Here is a 24,063-nt window from a genome sequence, read left to right as displayed (position 1 = left end):
AGCGGCCATTTCGGAGTTTACGATGGACATTCAGCACATTGCTGGTAAGTCCAACCAGGTTGCTGACTGTCTGTCCCACATGTTGGTTTCTCCCGTGTATGTCAGTGTCGAGTACGCCACCATGGCCGCTGAGCAGAGCAGCGACCCAGACGCCCTTGCCCTTTGGTCCGCGCAGATGGGCCTCGTGCTGGAGGACATGCCGGTGAGGGACAGCAGTCCGCATTTGTTGTGCAATGTTTCTACCGGTTGCTCACGCCCTATCGTTCCCCTTAAGTGGCACTGCTGTGTTTTCGACTATCCATGCCCTCTCTCATCCAGGTGTACTGGCTTCGGTCAAGCTGGTCAGCGCCAGGTTCATTTGGCCGGGCCTGCGAAAATCTGTGAAGAGCTGGGCTGTGGCGTGTGTTCCATGTGTTCCTTTTTGTCAGGCACGATGCCTATGATGAGGAAAGTCAGAGCTCCTTTGTCGTCTGTACCATACCTCCACAACATTATCGTTATTATCTAACATAAACACATAACTCCTGAATCTCGGTGGGTTAAATCTGAATGACCCATCTTTCACTGTGCTGTTCACTCTTTACAGAGGAAATGTCAGTGCAGATTTGATCACTTTTGCAGCAAATGACATAGAGGTTGTGTTATTTCTTTCCAGCCTTCAGGCTACTCTGCAAACACATTCACTGTAAGAGGTGGTACTGCTCTTTCATATTTCCTCAAATTTTAATTCACAGGATCTTTGGAGCCAAACCCATTCAAGAAAACAGACAAGACAACAATTTGGTAAAAGGAATAATGTATAGTAACAGAGACTGAGAGGTCAAGCCTTTTTTTAATTACAGAAACCATCTCTGCTGAATACATTGATTACTCTAGCCCATTCAAAATAAGCCTTAACTTTAAAAGCTTAACTTCCCTTCAGAAAACAGAATTTTAACTTGAACATGGCACATAAACATTCATCTCACAACGCAGCAGCTAACTATTTACCCAGCAAACCTAGTTAACTAGCTGCCCAGAGTAAATAACCTAGCCTCTCAGAACATGTTACACTATAAAAATTACCATCTCATTTCCTTTCTGAATAAAATGTAGTAACAATGAAGATGACTGTCTTTATCCTACAATGAATTAAAAATATTGTCTGCCCGTTTGAAGAAAGCTTAAAAAAAAAACCTTTTAGCATTCTCCTAGCATTAGCCTTTTTTAATCTTTACATGCTATGCTCATATATCATGTATGCAGTCATCAAATATACATTTAAGAATATTCTGCAGGTTTTATATGAGTGAACTAGAACAACAAAAAGGTCATTTAACTGAGTTTTAAACTCAAGACTTGACAAATTAGCTAACAAAGATATTAGCTGGTTTATCTAGCTAAAGTTAACATTAACTAGCTAACTGATAACCCTCACGGGTAATTAAGCTAAAGCCTTAAGAGTTACCTTACCCTAAAAAGACAAACTATGTTTTTTTTAATATTTATTATTAGGTACAGGTTGCTAAAAATAAAGTAATGTTTCTATGTGCATTTTTTTATTTCTATACAGAGGAGTAGCAGCGTCCCCAGACTCCATTTGTTTAGGGTAATTTAAATCAATCATGCCAGCTGTGATTTAAAGAGGAACCATTATGCCCTCTCTTCATCTAAAACATACAGATTCTTTTAAACAAAGCTGTTACAGTAAAAAGCCAAAAGCTTCGATTTGTCCAAACAATTTTATTTTTTTTATTTCTTCATGTGCTTTCTTTAAATTCGGTGTTCCGGACACTGAATGATTACAAAGTACAGACACTTCTCCTCGGCCAATGAGAACCCAGCATCCTTGAAGGCGTGGTCCTTAAAAAGACTGCATGTTTCAAACAGATTAGCAAAGAGAGGACAGTAGAACATAAACAATTAAACTGAAACTCATGTAGAAAACAGATGCATATAAAGCAAATCTACAAAAATAAAAATATAGAGCTAAACATCAAGACAACAGGCCTCATGTTAAAGAAGAGAAGCATCATGTAAGTCAACAAAGTGAATACGAGTACTTCCAAAAGGTTGAACTGTTGCAGCTTAGTTAGAACTTTTTTGTTATTTTTTTTTACTGTAAACTGAAATTAAACACTTTCACCATAAAAAAGCAGCCCAGGCTCAGTGAGAGAAAAAAACACTTTAAAGGTAATAATAATAGTAATGCTAATAATAATAACAGATGGATGGGTTCCCTGCTATAGAGCTGCCTAGCACAGTAATACTGTTAGATATAGAGACACATTGTGCTATTCAGGCAAATAAACACATAGAGATGGGAAACACATATTATATTATGTTCTGGAGTAAACACATTTTATAATTATCATCATGCAACATATAGCAACTATTTGTTTCAGAAACATGGCACAAAATCAGACAGATACATATCAAATATAGAGACATTTTTTATATTGCATTTTTATTAATACTTCATATAAGACATTAAAGGCATACTGTGGAAAATCTGCCCACAGTGGATTGTGGGTAGCAACTGATTGTCCTTTCTGTTAGTGAATGGCTTATTGCTTCAAGCAGAAAACTTCCCTTTTGCTTTCTGCTGCTTTAAGGTTCATTGTTGATTCTCAGTGAGTTTGAGGAATGTCAAGGGAGCACTTTGTTAGAAGTGACGCTCATAAAATACGTCAGTTTAACTGACAGCATTAAACTCATTATTACATGTTCTAATACCAGAAAAAGGCATTAAAAACAAACAATATTTATTTTTAATAATTATGCTGGGGCGCCAGTTTAGCTCAGTGGGTGAGCAGGCAACCATGTTGCAGGGGGGCAGGCAGGAGTGGCCCGGGCTTGTGTAGCCCCCGCAGGAAATGCAGCCAATGGCGTGCAACGAAGACATTATCATTATCTTCATGTCATTATGTGGGGACCAAAGCTGGTGCTCAAAAATCCAAGGTCGTCAAGTTATTCTACATCTGACTGTTTATATTATTTATATTTATTATTTATTTAACCAATGCAGATGGCCTCCCTGCTTCTTCCTGTTAAAAAGGGGTTTTTCCTTTCCACTGTCAGCAGGTGCTTTCTCTGTGTTACTGTAGGTTCTCTACCTTATAATAAATTATATTAATGATATTTTATGAGCACCACTTCAAGTATAGTGTTACCAGGTTTGTTTGGACAAAAGCTTTATATGATCAGGTGAAACTGGCCGAGGTTTTAGATCACTGCTACGTGAACTAGACCAGTACCTGGATGTCTGTCTCCCCCGTCTAAACTGGGAGCTTGTTTCACAGAAGATGGGTCGATGGCACGGACTAAAAATCCTGGAAAAGTTGACTTTGGAGACTTTGTTTAGCCAGTCCTTCAAACTGTGTTTGGATTAGTTGGGCTCAGTTTGAGCAATAATACTGCTGAGGTTAGAGGTTCAATCGCCAGGTCCACATGCAGCACACTGTCATGTACCACAGGCTTTAAATGTGTGCCCTTCATTACATATGTTCCAATGTATGTTTACAATGTACACAGATACCTGGATGTAGTGACACCAAAGATGATGTGTGTGTGTGTGTGTCTTAACAAGGATAGTTTGTCCAGTCTTGAATCAAACATGCACATCAGCGCCCCCTCCTGGTGCTCCTGGGACAGATGGATAAACAGTGATTATCACACACACACACACACACACACACACACACACACACACTGGCTGGGAAATCCAGTGAGTAACTAGTCACTAAACACAGCTGATACAAAAGCTTCGAACCACCCTGATTGTTTGAAACGCAGGTCAGTCAATAGGAATGATTGTCATCACGATCGTCTGTTCATTGCTGCCAGAACACGCCCGCCATCCTGACTTTGGCACACTGGGAGTCACAGAGGCTGGCGCTTAGAGCACTGGAGCCGGTGTAACAAGGAGACCCAGGAGGAAACACAGGGCGGGTGTCAGAGGTGACGATGGCGTGCTCCCTGAGGAGCGGATGGAAGATGTCTTGATTTCAGTGGTGAGGAAGGCAGACAGAGGAACGTGGGACACCAGAGTGGGGCTGGCATAGTTGATGAGGGAGTCAATTTTCTCAGCCTCTTTACTGCAGGCTTCAATCTGCAAAACACAACATTATTTATACACAACAACAGTCACCACAAGGTGCTTATACTGTAAGGAAAAACAATCAAACAACTGTGAGCAAGGGATACACTGTAAAAAAAAATTTCCTAAAAAACAGTAATATTCCGGCAGCTGGGGCACCAAAATAATACCAGAAAATAACAGAAAATAACTTTCTCTTAAAAATACGGTTATTTTCAGTAATGACAATACAGTTTGTTGCCCTAATTCTACGTGGGATTCTGCCTTTTTCAGGGGTTCGAATCCACTGAACAGCTACCCTGAGGTACCCCTGAGCAGGGTACTGTCCCTACACACTGCTCCCCGTGCGTTGGATTGGTCCCTGTCCACTGCTTCACTGAGTGAAAGGGTTAAATGCAGAGAGGAATTTACTAATTACCAAAGTATACATTATGACATTATTATTATTATTACAAGTGCTTTTTAGCAGCAGATCCCAGGGAAAGCTGGCTGCTGTGGCTGCTGGGAGGAAGATGGGATAAAAGACCCACTATGTAAAAAAGCCGGACAGTAATAACAACAGTTAAATGCAGTGTGGTTCATAAACACACAGCAAGTGAAAAAGGTGACTTAAGTAGAAATACTGCATGGGGAGGCCTAATCCTACTGAACCTCAACTATCCAGGCCTAACTATATGCTTCATGACCAAGCAGAGAGGGGGTCTGTCTCCCCAGTCCAAACTGGGAGCTGGTTCCACAGAAGGCAGCCATTTACAATCCAAGGTGAAGAAGAGATGCAGGCTTCTTCCCTTTTGTCTTATGTAAGATGAGCTGTTCAGAAGATTGGACCTAAGATGTTCACCTGCAGAGACTCCACAGCAGTCAGGGTCATGGTGGGGTGACAATAACAGATGGAGTACACATCTGCATGTGCATTTTGTTGTTAGTGCCAGTGTAGGGTGGATCAGTGTGTTCTCAGTCAGCTGTAGGAGTCACATGTGCTGTGACAGTTTCCTCCCAGGATGTCTTTAGATATGTTCACATATATCAAGTCAAAAGCGTCTGTAGCTGCACACACCAACCAACTGTGGAGCCAAAAGATATCAGTGATTTTCTATGTAGGTCAAATTCATACTACATGTCCAAATCAGATAAAGTACACCTGGAATCAGTCACCTGTAGAACAGGTGAGGCCAACATGACAACGCAAAACAACACCACCTTCTCTGATTCTCTGATTCTCTGCTAAGGCTCTAGGTCATCATGTGACCTCTACCTGCCAGTCCTAATCATCCCAGGCCTCCTCCTCCCCCTGCTTCACTGACAACACATCACTCTGAAACGGGGGGGGGGGGGCTGCCACAGTTGGTAGGCCCGGTTGCGTGGCTTTTCGGGCTGTGTACAGCAACACATGCACCCAACAGGCCACAGACAGTCAAGGAGGGGAGCACGAGGGTTTTCTACACCCTCATTCCCAGCACCCTGTCTGAGGCTGGGGTTGGCTCTGGGGGTGCCTCTCCATTCACACCCCAGAGGGTGGGTGGATGTGGAAGTGTGTGTGTGTGTATGTGGCCAGGCCTGGGTCTGGGGCTCACTGGTCCCTTTGGCACATTGATGTAATTGCAGTGTGTGGCCTCGGGTCTTCTGCAGTCTTGAGGAGCAGCCGGGGCTCCTGGGTCTTTCCACCTCTGCATCATTTTCAAATACGTTTCATGAAAAACGCTCACGTTCTCTCTCCCACACTCACAGCATTATATGTCCCTTTGTTTCGTCTGTACGGTGTTTTGTTGCAGATGCAGCAGTTGGAAACCTGACCTGTCTGTTTGGTTCATCTCCAACTCTCCCCCCACCTCAGCCTTCACCCCGTCCACTGCAGCATAATATCCACACAGTTACAATATAACATAAATAAATCCAATAAAGCCCACAGAGAGCCGACACTGCTCTTCTTGGGCACAACAAAGCGTTGAGACCACGACTGTGCTCGTCACGACTGTCAAACAGGACACGTGATTAAAAGATCATGTGACAGCAACGCACACAAATATGCCATGCCATTCATTCATTCAGGGGAACGTCACACAGCTAAAATATAACCTTTCACTGCAAACACTGTGAACATGATGTTCACACATTCTCAAAAAAGTAAAGAGCAGCAACACAAGCATGTGCACAACAACAGATATAGCAGACTATTATTTTGTATGTGTGCATGATGGTGTTTGTTACCTGCAGAGGTGTTGGCTGCTGGTCCACTGGGGCGATGATGACCACCAGTAGGTGGTCAATACTCAGGTAGCCGAAAACATCACACTGTGGCACTGAGATGTGAGGCCGCAGGATCTGAAGGACATCGTGGACCGTCACTGGCTGCTTCTTGTTCAGCTGCATGCAGTGACAGATAGCGTTACATTAATGTTACTGTCCCAACGTCAGTGACACTTTAATGAGGGCAACAAATACAAACTCCCAGCACAGTACCACAGTATCTCTCTTTACTGGAAAACACTGGGTTTTGGGGGGGGTAACTACCTACAACAGTATACTTAACTGACACATATATAATGACAGCAGTGAGCTTACTACAGAAATCAATACATTTCTAGTAGTGCTGTCAGCATTAATCTCGTTAAAATGACGTTAACGCCATAACCGCATTAACGCAGCAAATCTCCATTAGCTAGTTAATGCGGATTGCCCCGTGCTTGGGGCTGTACTGCGTCAACGCGTTAGCGCGGTTAGCTCGTTGACGTGTTAGCGCCTCACACATGGGGGCTGCGTTAATGCAATTATGGCGTTAACGCCATTTTAATGAGATTAATGCTGACAGCACTAGTTCATTTACATGAAAAACAAACAGACTTCACTCTGTGCTTAAAGTTAAAGGTTACAGAACATATTCAGCACCATGTTGTGTCAGTACAGAGCGTGATGTCACCAGATTGATTGCGTGGGTCGATACATCCGTTTATGTTAGCCAACTACTGAGGGGGTCACTTTTGCGCCTCCCCCGGCTGCGACTATGAGTCCTATGTTGGTAACCTGTCCACTGTCACTGTCTGTTAAACAGTAAGTGGTTCTTTGTTGTTTGGCTAGCTTCACTGAAACAGGAAAATCTACAGCTGTTAGCCGTAATGTTCAGGTTCATGAAGCACTTTATAACACAAGAGACTGTGTGGAGCAGGTGGTGACTGTTCCAGTGTACCAAGCTGCACAATCAGCTTGCAAAGCAGATGTTCTCAACATGCAACAGTCTCTCTTTTCCCAAGAACTCTTAGATTCAGGTCAGGTGATTGGCTGGGCCCTTCCAGCAGCTTTAGCTTCTTTCTCTGAAACCAACTGAGTTTCTTTGGCTGTTTGTTTGGGATCATTGTCTTGCTGCAGTAACGACCCTCTTTTCATCTTCATCATCTTTGTCGATGGCAGCTAATTTTTATCAAGAATGTGTTGGTACATTTTTCCATTCATCCTTCTTTCAATTAATGAAGCATGCCAGTGGTGTATGCAGAGAAAACAGCCCAGCACTATGATGCTCCCAGCACCAAATTTCAGTGTAGGTATGGTGTTTCTGGGGCGATATGCAGTACCTTTTCCCTCCAAACATGGTGTGTATTGTGGCATCCAAAAAGTTCAATCTTGGGCTCATCTGACCAGACCATATTCTCCCAGTATTTCACAGGCAAACTTCATCAAACTTTAAACCTCAACATACTTTTTCTTAAACAGTGGAGTCTTGCATGGTGAGTGTGCATACAGGCGGTTGAGTGCATTGCTTATTGTTTTCTTTGAAACAGTTGCACCTGCTGATTCCAGGTCTGTCTGTAGCTCTCCACAAGTCGTCCTTGGCTCTTGCACAACCCGTTTGATCATTCGTTTTACTCTTCTACCTGAAATCTTAAGGGCAGCACCTGGTTGTAGCCAGTTTATGGTGAAATGATGTTTTTCTACTTTGGGATTATGGTCCCAACAGTGCTCACTGTAACCTTCAGCAGTTCTTCTCTAACCAGTGCTTTCAGTGTGTTTTGAAAAACAAGGATGTGAATATCTTGAGAGAGCTCACGGTTTTACCTCTCATGAAATGTTTCTTGTGTACACCTCGGTAATGTTTTACAGTGTTTTATAGGCCATCAGTTGGGACTGAACCAGCTGATATTAATTTGCAGGACTGCTTTCTATTTACTGATAGTTTTCAGCTGGTGTCATGACTTTCCATGCCTTTTTGCACCTCCCTTTCTTCATTTTACATGTGTCATTTCTCATTCTTACACATAATTTATGGACATGTATGTTTGATTTCTTTGCATCTGTGTATTGTACGGGTTGTTACGACACATCACCATGAAATCTGGTCAGTACTTATTTTACCTGCTCTAGCTTTCATACCCTACCTATAAGTCAACCCTAACAACACTGATTAAAGACGATATTACTTTGAAACTCCCTTTGTCATCAGCATAAATGATTCATAAGCATATCATACTGGACAGTGGCTTTGTTACCTAAACAAACAAACAGCTGTGAACCGTCCATACCTTTGAGAACGTGTTCATCCGCTCTTTGCTCCAAAGGATCTGCAGGATGCTGGCACATATGGGACAACAGGCTCCTGGATAAAGTTCAGAGAACACATTATAATAAAATGTAATGTCTTTACATTTATGTGACACTATCCTACTTGTACTGACAGTTAAAAGTGTTTAAGACATTTCTTTTAAAACATTCATACATTTCACTTTAAGCATTTTACCTCACATCCACGGTCAACTTAGAATCACCAGTTAACCTAAAATGCATGTCCTGGCAGGCACGTGCAGAGGGGGGGGCGGAAGGGGCCTGAGCACCCGCCCCTTTCCTGATGGGTGCCCAAAGTGCCCTTTTGTTGAGGCAATTTTTTTTTAAATTTTTAATTATTTTTTTTTAAATGTGTGTGTGCGTGCGGAGTCCTGTCTGTGCCCCTCAACAATAATATTTAACTATTAATCACATTTTTGCTAAATAAAAGGATCTGGCTTGCATCAGTCACATGATTACCATTAACCAATGATCGCCCTTGACGGCAGAACGCGCTGGTTACGAGCCGGGAACGAGCTCATAAAGAGCACGCGCATTTTTTGCGGTCCGGAGCTGTAGGAGAAACACAAATGACCTCAGAGACACAGACTGATGCGACAAACCCAGTAAGTAGGTGTACAGCGCACACTGTAGTCTACAGCACACAGCAGTATTAGCTTATCACGTACAAGTTGGTAAGCTGTCTTGTTGCAACTGACGAACTGAAACAAATGAGCGTGCTGTGTGTGCAACAGCGCGACAAACATTACCTGTCCTTTTATTAACTGCACAAGTAGTGCTGGTCATAGCTGCTGGCTCACTGGGTAAGGCTGTCATGGGTCTGTAGCTCTGTCACCGTTTTAGGGAACATATTTAGTTTTAAAGTAAGTTACAGGGCTTTTCCTGCCTTTCTGGGGGGCTTATATTTCACTTAAAACGATCTAATATGCATGTCCACATAATAATAGATTATTATAATTATAATATTTAAAAAAACACGCTGTATTTTAAAGAACAGACATTAAAAACCAGATTATATTAGATTTATATTTTAAATAAGACAAAATGCTGATTTTACAGCAGCAAAATTATTGTATCTCTACAGTTTAAAAATGTAATAAGCTTTCTGCCTGCACAGAGTGGATAGTGAAACAAATGGAATCATCATAAATACATTATTATAAATTTATTACTTTTTTCCCCTCATTGCTTTATTATTGTAGCTCTAGTAATAAATAATAAGGGAAGGATTCTGGATCAGCACCATGATGGAAACTTGTGCCCACAGTATATACAGTATTCTGAAGAAGGTCTAAAATGTCACTGTGTGTGCGTGCATGTGTGTGTTTTATGTATATGGATTTTTGAATTATTACTCATAATATAACATTGTCCAGACATGGCTGGTAAGGACATGAGGAGGAAACAGTAGGAGCTGTGTGAGGTTACTAAAGGCAGTGGATCCCTCAGCAGCCGGATTACAAAGAGCACAGGTAACATTAACACATGTACCAGAGGTTGGAGAGGTATTCCAGTATAAAAATCATAATAAGCACAACTGAAATGTTTTGCTTCTATAACATTTTTCTGTCATCATTTTATTATAGATTAAATGTAAGAGTTGTTAAGTGTGGATAATTAAATAATAGTTTATTGCAATAGCAAGTTGTGCCTTGTTCTCAGATGGACAGCAAGTGGAGAGTGATAGATGAGATGAGGGGATGGAAGGAGGGAGAGAGGCAAAGAGTGATTCACAGGCAGGGTCTAGTTTATTTCTCAGTTTTTTGTTGCCTTATGGTTCCAAGCGCTGTCACCAATCTTTGCATTTTGTTATTATCTCATGACACTTGTTTAATCAGCTACCATCTCTCCTATGGACTTTTTAATGTCTACAGTCTCAGATCAACACAGCCCTGCCCTCCAGCACTATCAGCAGCAGGAGCAGCAGCAACCCCTCAACAGCAACATTGTATCCATCAGGTAAAACATAGGCTACGTTTGCTTTGCCTCACAACAGTGATATAGTATGATGCGATCCCATATTCGATTCTTGATGAATGTGTGTTGTTGTTATTCAGCCTGGTTCAATGTGCCCCTTTTTAGCTTTGAGCACCCGCCCCTATAAACGTCTCTGCACGGCCCTGTGTCCTGGCCTGAGGGAGCTGGAGTCATCATGCAGGCACAGGGTGAACATGCGCTCTCCACACAGAAAAGCCCCCACCAGCAACCAGTCCTAACCACTCTACCACTGTACTGCCCATGACGCTACATAAATGTCATGCACAAAGTGTAATTTTACCTGTTGGCTGACCACAGTTAACCTTTTCATGTATGGTGCTGCTCCACTCACCGGGTGGAGTGACAGGGTGGCAGCCTGGAGTGGACAGAGATGGACACGAAACCAAACTGCAGGCTGAGTCGGGGGCCACGTCAGAGACAGCTCCCACAGCTCGGCAGGGGGCCTCATAGTCCACAGCGACACGGTCAGAATAGGCGCCACACACCGTGTTGTAGGTTTCGCCATTATGGCCACAGACTTGTTTTGGCTTTCTGCAGGCTTCCTGAGGACAGGACACACCAAGCACTATTTACACCATGGGAAGTGTATTTGATTGTGTTCTTTTTGTACTATACATACATACATACAACCAAAAGTTATGTTTAATGTACTGTTGGTCTGATAAAAAGCACTAGACAAAACTAAAATGTACCTTTGTTGTGTTTTCAAATGGACAAAACTGTGAGTCGTCTTCGATCACTCAACAAGAAGATTTTGCAAATTAAAAAAAACAACAATAAAATATCTAAACTTCTTTTAGTTATCTTGATATTTCTTGAGTAAAAAAGACTAGAGTAGTATTATAGTAGTATTCACTCTGAACCAATGTGGATTATTAAATATTAGGTCTCTCTCCTCCAAGTCTCTGTTAGTACATGACTTAATAATTGATCAACAAATCGATTTACTCTGCCTTACAGAAACCTGGTTGCAGCAGGATGATTATGTTAGTTTAAATGAATCAACACCCCGAATCATAACAACTGTCAGAACAGTCGAAGCACAGGCCGAGGAGCGGGTGTGGCAGCAATCTTCCACCTCAGCCTATTAATCAACCAAAGACCCAGACAGAGTTTTAAATCATTTGAAAGCCTGATGCTCAGCCTCGTCCACTCTAGCTGTAAAACTTGAAGGAGAAGTTTCATTTGCTGTTATCCATCATCCATCTGCCTCTCACTCAGAGATTCTCAGAGTTTCCATCCTACAGTCAAGCCTATAATTATTCATACCCCTGGCAAATTTTGACTTAAAGTTACTTTTATTCAACCAGCAATTGACTGGAAATGACACAGGTGTCTCCCAAAAGATAATAAGATGATGTACAAGAGGCATTATTGTGGAAAAAAATATTTCTCAGCTTTTATTTACATTTGAGCAAAAAGTATCATGTCCAGAATTATTCATACCCTTTACAAACTGTCACAGTCTCTGGGAAAATCCAAAGTTCCATACCATTCCAAATAGTCCAAGCTGTTCTAAAGCATCCTAATTACCCTGATTAACTGGGAACAGCTGTTTTAATTAACTCAACAGGTGAAAAACAGCAGCTCTCTGCAGTTGGTTTGTGGACAGTCATGGCTAAGAAGACAAAGGAGCTCAGTGAGGACCTGCAGCTGCTCATTGTGGCTGCTCACAAGTCAGGAAAGAGCTACAAGCCCATATCTAAATGTTTTCAAGTTCCAATGGCTAAACTGCAAAGTATTATTTAAAAAATACAAGATGCTCCGCACTGTGGAAACTCTCACAGGATGTGGTCGGAAGCCCAAAGTGACACCTGTGCTGGCCAGGAGGACAGTAAGAGAGGTGAAAAAGAATCCAAGGATCACCACCAAGGCCATCGTGGTGAATCTGTGCTCTGCTGGTGGCAATGTCTCAAGGCAGACAGTCCAACGGACACTGCACACTGCTGGGTTCCACGGATGCAGACCAAGGAGGACGTCACTTCTCCAGATAAGGCACACAAAAGCTTGCTTGGCCTTTGCAAATGCTCATCTGGACAAAGAAGAAGACTTCTGGTCTTCTGTGTTATGGTCAAATGAATGCCAGGGGTATGAATAATTATGGGCTTGACTGTAGCTGGAAAACTCAAACACCAGTTTTATTTGTGATCAACTATCATCCATTTACTCAAGAGTGTGATCTGTTTTCTCAGACTTTTATTTGATTTAGTGCTCAGCTCAAATACAATAATGGTTGTGGGTGATTTTAACATCCATGTACATACTAAGAATGACAGCCTTAACATCAATTATTAGACTCAATTGGCTTCTTTGAAATGGCATAGACATGAACTGAACATTTCGTACCTATTTTAATTTGGCATTCCCCACTAGCTAGTGCCCATATCTCATCTATTTTAACCTTTGTACTGCATTATTGCTGATTCTCCTAGATAATATTTTATATTTATGAATTGACCCAATCTCTGAACTGAGGCCCGATATCTATTTTATCTAGCCCACACTCCTGGTTTAATTAGTGCTTCCCATCTGTTAGTATTAGTACTAGTGATTGTTTTTGTACTGAATGTTTTATAACAATGACTTATTGCATTATTGTGAAGCACTTTGGTGTACCTTTGGTTTTAAATGTGCTATATAAATAAAATTGTATTGTACTGTATTTGACAGCATTCCCTAAAACCCCTCTTTTCTCCGATCATTTTGTCTTAACATTTAAATTTACAATAATGGATTACACAGCAGTGAGGAATATGTGTCATTACAGTCGGTGTCTTTATGAAAGTGCAGAGGACAAAAGACACACTCTTGAAGAGTGCCAGAAATTATTCATAACTAATGATTAAATGCAGTAGCGGTTTTTGATACGGGCGACAGGGGCGGCTGCCCAGGGCGGCATCGTGGTGGGGGCGCCATCACGGGCATCGGCAAAAAAAAAAAAAGAAAAAGTTGCTTGTACTCATGCTGCCCCGACATCAGCCAGCACATTTTGGAGATGGCATAGGCACCGATTGGTTTTCTATCGCCCATTTGCTGGGAGCAAGGGCGCCCTCCGTTTGCGAGGTGCGAAATTCATTATGGTTCCGACAACAGTGGGAGTGTTCGCCCAGGGCGCCAAACAGGCTAGGACCGCCACTGATTAAATGCAAGTGAAAACCAAACAGTTAGGCTGCAGTAGGCCTAGGCTGCTGGGGGCTTCCCATGATGCACTAAGTGGAGGATTCAGGGTCACCTGATCCAGCCCTAACTATATGCTTTATCAAAAAGTAAAGTTTTAAACCTAATCTTAAAAGTAGAGATAGTGTTTGTCTCCTGAATCCAAACAGAGAGACGGTTCTACGTTTCAGTGCCCTGTTTGTGGTTTACAAACACCCCAGCGCTCTGAGACTGACCTGCTCAGAAACCTTCTGTCTGACCCTTTCTGTGGAACATACCTGGCAGCGGCCCATGTAGGCCAAGGTTTTCCCAGCCTGGTGCAAATGGCACAGACTGCGGTGGTCCATGCCCTCAGTGTCGCAGGCCGGGTCTTCGCTGTTCTTATCGCAGGTTGCAGCGTGCCCGATGCACTCATACTGGGGACAGTCTGACACGTCACTCAGACACACGCGATACTTTGGGATGCACCTGCCAAAACACACACAAACATATAGTACCATGAAAAAGTATTTGACCCTTGAGTGCCCCTGATTTCTTAGTCTGTTACATATTTGCCACACCTATATGTTACAGGTCATCAAAATAAATAGAATTAGATTAAAGCTGCAAGCAATGAAAGGCCCTTCCACCCTGGATGCACCGCTGGACGTGCCGCGGTTGAGCCGAGCCATAGCTTGGGCGTTCAGAGTCATGTGGTTGAAAATGCCATCTAAACATGTGTCACACTGCTGTATATCAAGCGTGGAACCATTAATTACCACTTCATCTTGATTAGATAACAATTATCATCTATTGGTGATTTCATGTTGCTGCTAGGTTAGGTGGGGCCGTAAGCGTGACCTAATACTGACACATGGATGTCTCCAGACTCAGACTGACATCAAGCACATGATGTTTGGGCGACTGGACGATTACAATAAACAATGCTGGGTCAGCATGCTGGCACCACCATGTCCTTTCACAGAACTCTAAAGCTCAAGCTCACCTAGGTTAGCAGCAGGAGTTTCAGGCTATAATCTGAAACTCCACCTAAATGGGCAAAAATAACAAACCACAATGAAGGTTTTGGAGTGGCCAAGTAAAGACAGACCGAAATCCTTGATTATGACGTTGGAATAGAATGTAAAAACTTGTTGACGCATCATATACTAACACCGTGTAAATGCATTTTTGTAACTCCTACATAGTCTGCCAATACCGCACTCAATACTAACAAAGAAGAACACAAAACAGGAGGACGGAAGACAATGGAAACAAGAGATTTAAAAAACTGTGAAAGTATTTCACAGAAAACAAAGTTAAATGCAGAATGTGCAAAGCATAGCGTGCCTTCCACTACAGCCCCCTGTAGCTGTGACATCAACTCTGAATGGCTTAAGTTAGTGCATTGCATTGATATCTTGTTTATGTTAATGTCTGTGCATTAATGTTTATATTAGCTTACCTGTCACACAAACTTCTCAGGATGATGCTGCTAAACAAAAACCAATGAGTTTTGTTAGCTAATGAGTGAAATTCGATACTAAACCTACACTGTGTCCTGTTTTTGTTTCTCAAATTAAGATTAGCGTTAATTCTGAATATTAAACCTGTTTCACCTAACGTTAGGTAGTTAATCTGTGGCTTGGACCATATAAATAATTATCTATCTATCTGGTTGAGAATGACCGAGCTAAGATCCTGTGGGACAGACGGACAAACTGGTGGTGGCTAACCAACCGGACATAGTGGTGACGGACAAGCAGAAGAAGACGGCCGTAGTGATCGATGTAGCGATACCCCAGAGATCTCTGTCCAGAAGAGCGCAGTCCTAGAAACAGCTGAGATACTGCGCAGGACCCTCAAGCTCCCAGGCCTCTGGTAGAGGACCCAAGCTTGAAGGATAGACTGCCCACAGGGGGCGGGGGGTTACTTTTTAATTGTTACACACACACACAAACGCCAGCTGCAGCTCATCAAGTGATTACGCTCTCCCTTCTTGAGTGGCAGCTGTTCCAGGAGGAAGCAGTGTGTGGAGACGGCTGGAAGGCTGTCTGGACTAAGACTCAACACCAATAAAAGCTATTGACAAGCACGCTGAGTGTTGCGAGTGGTGACTGCAGTTTACAGTAACAGTCTTTTCTAATGGTCTTTACTTCTTGTTTTACTAGAATTAAGCACAGATGTATGGACGAGTTTGTCCTGTAAAGAGCCAGGTGCACCTCTCAAATGGCTGAAGTCTCTCTTCAGCATGGTTATCAGCAGCTGCGAACATCATCTCAAAGATGCTGTTGTTGTTTAAATACTGCTAGCACTTCAGTTTGTGTTACCTAATATTTTTATTATTTTCAAATTCATATGTCTCCTGGGTCATTTTTTTTTATTTGGGCAATTTCTTTTTCACATATGGGCAGATTAGCCTGGATAACTCTTTTCCCTTAATAAATGAAATAATCATTTAAAATGTGCTTGTGCTAGTGTGACCACCAAGTCAAATGTATACAAAAAATCAGAAGGAAGACAAATCCTGCATGTATATAACTCTATTCTGTTCTTTAAGGAACTATGTGTATGCAATTTCCAAAGCTGCAATAAAAAGAGCAAATGAACAGGAGCAAACCTCTTTCTTCTGAACACACAGAACCTTGCTCTATTACCATAGCAACTGAAAAGTCTTCAAGGCTGGGCGAATCATGTGTTACACACACCTGAGGTGGATCTCTCACTGCATTGTTTGCTCTGAGAAAGCAAAAAGCTTTAGAGCTCCCTGTGTGTGTGTGTGTGTGTGTGTGTGTGTGTGTGTTCGTTTTAGTTTAACATTTTATTACACCATTGTTGCACCAACACAATGTGAACCAAATCAAACTGAGATATGAGCTGACGTATCACAATCAATGCTGTTTTGCAGCTCTTGTTGGTCTCAGCATCTTTTACAGATGCTTCACAAATACAGAATTTGATTTTAAACATTCTGATCTTGTATTAGTAACAAAATAAACAAAGATACAGTTTTAAAATTGATGTATCAATAATAATTATAAAGTTATTTGCTCATAATTTGATTATTAGCTTCGATCAGACACATATCTGCTGATAGCCAAGCTGATATCAGGAGGTTCTGGGACAGAGCCATATAAATAAACTGGAATCCTAATCCCTACTATACAGTCTTGTTAGTCCGCTTGCCTATTGATAACGCTTCCACTTGTACTTGTGCTATCATCAGTTTGTGTGCTGGAGGAGAAAAATACAACATGAATATGAACATAACTGGTGTCCTGTCAACGCTTGTTGTTGTTTTGGTGTTTGTGTGTCTCTTTCTCTCTCTCCATCTCCTCCTCACTCCTCACCCCCTGGGCGGTACTCCTTTCCGGGTTCCTGCCTTTGACCAACGCACTTATGTCTGGCCTGTGTGGCCCAAAGGTCGTGCCCACCAGTAGTGGAAGGGGTACTGGTGTGGCTCTCATTCTCCTCGGCGCCTCATGATTCCAGCTAAAATCACCATTGAGACGTCACTCACAGTTTCAGTTTCATTAATGCCTTCCTAGCACACAATCACACATCCGCATAGAAGCACTGCTCCCTGTACTATAAGTCACTTTTCTAAATGGCCAACACCTGCCAGATATCACTCACGTAACTGAACCGGTCGCTCTCACCCTCCCTGGCAACCACTCTGAACTGATCAGTTTTTACGTGTTCAAGACTCCTCTCACTCTGCTCGTTTTAGGTTATCCCTGGCTCCAGCAACACGACCCCAATATTGATTGGAGGAATGATTACATGACTGGGTGAGGAGATGATTGTCACATGAACTGCTTTGAGTACTTGGTGATGCCATTTCAGGTTGGAGAACAAATTGTTTGTAAAAGGGAAGAATTGTGAATTCCATGTGAAAACTGTCTCTTTCCTGGATTACATCATTGAGCAGGGGAATCTCAAGCCTGATCCGGTTACAGTTCAAGCAGTAGTTGACTGGCCCAAGCCTTCTAATTGAAAACAACTCCAACGCTTCGTAGGATTCGCTCATTTCTACAACTGTTTCATCCGGGACATTAGAAGAATTGCCTTGCCTCTCGCTCACTTGATTTCTCCCACTGTATTGTTTCAGTGGAACCAGTTAGCTCAGACTGCCTTTAACCGACTCAAGAAACCCTTTGTCTCTGCTCCTATCCTATCACTACTGGACCTAACACGCCAGTTCATCATGGAGGAGGATACCTCCAACTCTGCGGTGGGAGCTGTGCTCTCGCAAGACAATGAAGGTAAGCTCCACCGCTGTGCTTACTGGTGTTACTCCTGCAGAACAGAACTACGAAGTAGGGGACCTGGGAACTCCTAGCCATAATGCTTGCCTTGCAGGAGTGCCGGCACTGGCTCGAAGAAAACTCATCGTCTGGACCGATCATAAGAACCTAGCCTATCTGCAATCCGCCAAGTGGCTAAACACCCGACAAGCCACGTGGGCTCTGTTTTTCCACTTTTCCAACACTTACAGGCCTTGTTCAAGCAACATAAAGCCCGACGTTCTCTCCCGGCAATTCTCGACCTCCGAAGACACACCCAAGAATCCCGGATTCTCCCACTTACATGCATCATGGGAGCGGTGACCTGGGAGATCAAATCAGCTATTTGGGAGACTCAGTGGTCGGAACCTCACCCTGTACCCGGCCCGCCAAGAGACTTTATGTTTCATACTCTGTCCGGCCTCAGGTACTCCACTGGGCAGATACGACCAAGTTCACCTGCCATCCAGGGATTCACCAAACTATCTCCTTCCTTTAACACTTCTTCTGGTGGCCCACGCTGCCCAAGAACACAAGGTAGTATTTTTCTGCCAGCACTACCTGCGCTCAAAACAAGTCACAGAGCTCTCCCCCCGTTAGCCTGCTTCAAACTCTGCCAACCCCCGTACGACCTTGGTCACACATTGCTCTGGATTTCGTGACTGGTCTACCTCCCTCTGCCAGGAACATGGTAATTTTGACTATCGCTGATCACTTTTCTAAAGTGGCTCCCTACAGCTCTGGAAACAGCCCAACTCTTCACGAACCACATCTTCTGCCTCCATGGGATCCTTTGGACATCGTCTTTGACCGTGGATTCAGTCCCTTACATTCAACATCATCTGCGCAGGTGTTGCTGCCTATGGATGCCTCCCAACCAAGGAACAGAACAAGCAGCTGGCAGACCGACATCGGACCCCTGCACCTCCCTTTGAGTCCAGGCAGAGGGTATAGCTCTCTCTCACCCTGTTTCTGCCTGTCTGAAGTTACCTCACAATATGCACATGCATGTTGTCCTCCAGCTCAAACCTTACCTCTCCAGTCCACTGTGACTGGACCATCGAGCGAGTGTGTCGTGAGTCAGCGTCAGCATAGATTGCGAGTTGGACCTGTGGGTGACTGTCTTGGTGAAGAGTTTTTGGACGCGTGGATTCCCTGGATTCCCTAGAGCCCTTTCCCCTTCACCACTGTATAAAGCACCAGGTGTCACTCTGTAAATAAATCCACTTTAATTGTTACCCTTCAGAGTCCTGCGTTTGAGTCCTGCCTTTCGCCTTGACAATATGTGCGTCCTCTTTAGGATATGAATTTGTGTTGCTGTGTGGGACTGTAGGTTATTGTTAAATGATAATTATGAAACAATATGTTTCAAAGTAATGTAAGGTACTGCATTACCTTAACGTTAAGTGTTCTGTGTAATGTGTGTAAAACATTATTTTTTTTGAGTAATGACCCAACACTGATCACAACAAAGAGGGGAAATACCTCCTGTCACGGGCTGGGTCTCTGACCCAGCGTTTTGTGCTTTATTTTGTATTTTTGAGTCTTTTATGTTATGGTTGTGATTATAAGTTCCTGTGTTATTCTTATTTAGGATTTAGTTGAGTTTTGCTTTGCCATTATTATTATCTGTCTCATGAGTTTTGGGGTTTTGTTTCTTGTCGAGTTTGTTATGTGTTTTAGGTCTGTGTGTTCCCTGTTATCAAGCTTCTGTTGTCATTTCTGCGTCTCATGTTTCCTGTTTTATTTTGGAGGAGTCTACTGTGCTGTTGTCGTTGTATTTAATTTCTCTTCCCAGTAGGGTCATTAGGTTCATGTGTATCAGCTGTTTCCTCATGTGTTTTCACTTCCCCTAATCACCCCTTTTGTGTATTTAGTCTGTGTGTTTCTGTTCACTCATTGTAAGGTTGTCTGTTATACTCGTCAGTTTTCACAGTCAGTAATAGCTTGTTCATAGTTTCATGTTTGCAGCTGCCTTCAATCGATAAGGAATTGAATTGATAAGTGATGTTGATAATGGAATCAGAATTCCTAAATTCTTATCAATTCCCATCCCTAGTCAGGAAAAGGACAGAGCGCAAGTAAAATGTACTGAACCCACCTCTGGTTTCTCTGGCAGGGTTTGCTGGCACATGGTTTACTGAGGTGGCACGGGCCAAAGACAAACTGACTGTCCTTGAATCCCATACATCGAGCAACACAGGCACTGGGATATGTCCGCCCATTAGAGGCACACACTGGAACAAAGCGGTCCTGGCAGCTGCAGGGAAGACCTAAGGGAGAGCAGAGGGAGACAGAAACCACTATTTCACTGAGAAGCGTGATTTGTACACAACCAAGAGTTAACAGAAAAGATAAAAAACACAATCCGCTTTAAGGAAAATAACCTGTTAGGGTTGTATTCTAACCAACTATGCTCTCTAAAGTAGAGGCAAACATCTCAGAATACTGGGGTTTAGTTCTGTCCATGCTTTGCTTTGTAACCCACTGGATGCAATTTTAGCAGTCTAATCACAAACCCTTATCTCTTTAATTATTTTGGTGAAAAGTAAATTTAATTCATGTTGACATAAGGCTACAACATTACAATACTTTCCAGAAGCACTGTATCACACATTTATTGGGAATATATAGTCCAGATATACCTGATGAAGTTTAGATGGAACTAAATGTTGTAATTTTATAAATATACAAGCAGTAAGTGAGGCAGTTCGTAGGAATTGTATTTATTTTTATTGTCCTTTTTTCCCTTCAAGCCACATGATGCTCATTCAGGTGTGCAGAAATTTTGGGGGCAAAATAGTCCAGAGGCCACAAAGGTTATGAAGAGGCTTTTACCAGGCTGTAAACTGCAAACTTTTCAAAGCTAAAAAATTGGTATTTTAAACCTTTGTTTAGTTTTGTGCGTTGGCATTGGCTTCCTGTTTAGCTCTGGATGTTACTGGGCGGAAAATTCTTGGACAAGTGAGATTTTTCTTTCCTTCAAGACTGAATTTGGGGATAATCCATCGTACATGTCAAACATGTTTTAATAACCAACAAAAGACACTTTTATATCTTATATTTAATAAAATAAAAAGGAAAGTGCCCTGCATTTACCTCTAACTGTAATATAAAAACCAATAACTAGATTTAGCAGTTCATCATCAGAAATGTCCAAACTCTGTTGAAACACTAACCAGTAAAGTGTCGATGACTGTCATCTGTGTATCCAGAGCTGAGACACTCTTTAGTGGAGCAGACGGTCTCACCAGCGAAGCAGTAACAGTTGTGGCAGTCGGTCTTGAAAGACGTCCCATGGCCTGTCGGTAACACGTATCAACCAAAAAGACGTTACAAAGTTGCTGAACTGAATGTGCAAGATTCATCGCTCGGATTTCACAGTGTAACCATAACCAGGACTTCAGTTACATTAATAGTGTATCTGTAATACCCACTGCTACCACTAACACCTGGAATAAGTCAACAGCACTCACCAACTCATCACTGTGCCCAGGCCGTAGACTGAAGTGCATTACTCTAACCTTATGTTTGCATTATAACGCTTTCAACACCGAACTTTGTATAGGTTAATAACATTAACATGAATGACAATTAACGCTACTAATTAGTAGTAAGCAGAGGTGGAAAAGAACTAATTACAAATACTTCATTACTGTACTTTAGCAGAATTTTGAGGTATGTGTACTTTACTTCAGTAGTTCTGATAACTTTGTACTTTTACTCCCTACATTTTTAGACTGTGAGATTTCCATCAGTAATGGGGGACATCTGAAAGCTGATGTGTACCAGAAACCCAAGCATACGGATCAGTATTTAAGGTTTGACTCTCATCGTCCACTGCAGCATAAACTGGGTGTTATCAGGACGCTACAACACAGAGCGAACACCATCCCCACAGACACAGAAGGGAGGCAGAAGAACATCACATCAAGAAGGCGCTGAGTAAATGTGGTTATCCCAGCTGGACTTTTGTCAAAGCTGGGAAGGCGCCTAAAGAAAGCTCCAGCCGATCCAGGAGAGAAGGACAACTACTGCCTAAGGTAAAACCTGTAGTGATCCCGTACATGTCAGGAGTATGACATGTGCCAAAGCCAGGGGTTAAAGTGGCCGTGTAGCTAGCCCTAGAGAAGGCAAGCATAAAATGACTGATGCTTTTTTAAGTAGCGGGTCATTTCAAATGCAGCCCTTCTATCAGCAAACACACAAACTGTTTGTGTTGTTTTCACAAGGAGAGAAAAGAATGAGGGCTGACTTCACTCAGAGATGAAGAAAGATAAGGTTAGCTTTAAAGGGCTGCTCAGTGGTATTTGATAAACTATAAATGCAAAGCTTGCATGTAAGTCCTTGTTTTTAAATGAGACAGATGCAGCCCCAGCCTCAGTCAGGCAGTGGGTGGATGTGGCAGGGGTGTGGTCTTTGGCTGTGCTGCAGTGGAGGGGTGGTGGAGTGGGGCAGTGCCAGGGACGCTGATGTCAGTGTGGAGGTAGTAAGGCTGATGAGCTCTCTTCCCTTTTTAGTGTCGCCAGGGATTAGAGACGAGAGAAGTGTGGGGTCAGCTGAAAAGCTGACCATGCCAGAGACGTTTGGTGCTGAACCAGTCTGTGTGTGTGCGCCTAAATGAAAGTGGCAAAACAGCCAATTAATGCCATGTCAGGTCTGAATCATTCAGATCGTGCAGTGCAGCAAAGAATGCTCAGACCTCTACATTGGAGAAACCAAACAGCTGCTCCATAAATGGATGGCAGAACATAGAAGAATCACCTCTGACAGGACAAGAGTCAGCTGTACATCTGCACTTAGAAGATAAAGGCGAGGATGCTAATTGTAAATGGTAAATGGCCTGTAATTGTATAGCGCTTTACTTTAGTCCCTAAGGACCCCAAAGCGCTTTACACTACATCCACTCATTCACACACACATTCACACACTGGTGATGGCAAGCTACATTGTAGCCACAGTTGCCCTGGGGCGCACTGACAGAGGCGAGGCTGCCGGCGCCACCGGGCATCTGACCACCACCAGTAGGCAACGGGTGAAGTGTCTTGCCCAAGGACACAATGTTCACATTTTGGACCAGATGGTTTAAAAGAGGAGAAAAAGAGGCCGTCTATGTTGTTGTAAGCCACCTCCTCTGTTGAACGACAGTCACTGAACAGAAGGGTGGGGAATGACACCAACTGTCAGCCACCTACGATGCATTGCATTAGCAATGCATCAAGACAATTACTGTTGAGCTTCTGAAAATTGGGAGGTATGTATTAGAAATGGCAGTAATTACTTTACTGGGGCGATCGTGGCTCAAGAGTTGGCAGTTCGTCTTGTAATTGAAAGGTTGCCGGTTCGAGCCCAGGCTCCAACAGTCTCGGTCGTTGTGTCCTTGGGCAAGATACTTCACCCGTTGCCTACTGGTGGTGGTCAGAGGGCCCAGTGTCCGGCAGCCTCACCTCTGTCAGTGCACTCCAGGGCAGCTGTGGCTACAATGTAGCTGCCATCACCAGTGTGTGTGAATGTGTGTGTGAATGGGTGGATGACTGAATGTGTAAAGCGCTTTGGGGTCCTTAAGGACTGAGTAAAGCGCTATACAAACACAGGCCATTTTACTTTACAGTTAATGCAATACTTTTGTTAAATCCCATGAATGAAAGGTGAAAGCCTGCACTTCAATCACATCTGGATTGTTTGATTTAAAATCTTCTTTCCTCATATACAGAAGCAAAATTAGTAAAAGAATTACCTCATTGTCCAAATGCTTACAAACTAACTGTATACTATAAGAATTGTATGTCTGTAAGAGTCCTACTCTTCCTCTGTCCTCCTACGATGCAGGGCTTGCTGGTGTCCATGCAGGGCATCTCCACACAGTTCTCCAGGCGCCCACTGGGACCACAGCTGCACACCTCGAAGCAAACCGTAGGATCAGTGCGGGTAGGCACTTGGATACGAGCATCCTGTTGCACCAAGAACTCAGAGGCTTCACCCATTTTGCAGCCTGAAGACATAAAAACAGACTTC

The 24,063-nt window shown here is 42.9% G+C and overlaps 1 protein-coding gene across 1 annotated transcript in view; it reads right to left on the bottom strand.

The window, feature by feature from the left end:
- Nucleotides 1-1,707: 1,707 nt before the first annotated feature.
- The window catches only part of reck (reversion-inducing-cysteine-rich protein with kazal motifs), a 78,010-nt gene continuing 55,654 nt past the window's right edge, over nucleotides 1,708-24,063 (bottom strand). The window contains exons 14-21 of the mRNA XM_005462289.3: nucleotides 23,852-24,040; nucleotides 21,228-21,350; nucleotides 20,150-20,321; nucleotides 14,062-14,251; nucleotides 10,959-11,169; nucleotides 8,590-8,663; nucleotides 6,287-6,442; nucleotides 1,708-4,090 (exon numbers count right to left, since the gene is read on the bottom strand). Of these exons, the coding sequence (XP_005462346.1) occupies nucleotides 3,878-4,090; nucleotides 6,287-6,442; nucleotides 8,590-8,663; nucleotides 10,959-11,169; nucleotides 14,062-14,251; nucleotides 20,150-20,321; nucleotides 21,228-21,350; nucleotides 23,852-24,040 (1,328 nt within the window). The 3' untranslated portion in view covers nucleotides 1,708-3,877. The remainder of the gene's footprint in view (nucleotides 4,091-6,286; nucleotides 6,443-8,589; nucleotides 8,664-10,958; nucleotides 11,170-14,061; nucleotides 14,252-20,149; nucleotides 20,322-21,227; nucleotides 21,351-23,851; nucleotides 24,041-24,063) is intronic.

Source organism: Oreochromis niloticus, linkage group LG9 (assembly GCF_001858045.2).
Source record: "Oreochromis niloticus isolate F11D_XX linkage group LG9, O_niloticus_UMD_NMBU, whole genome shotgun sequence".
In the NCBI taxonomy this organism is placed as follows: Eukaryota; Metazoa; Chordata; class Actinopteri; order Cichliformes; family Cichlidae; genus Oreochromis; species Oreochromis niloticus.
This window is presented reverse-complemented; position numbering and strand designations above follow the sequence as displayed.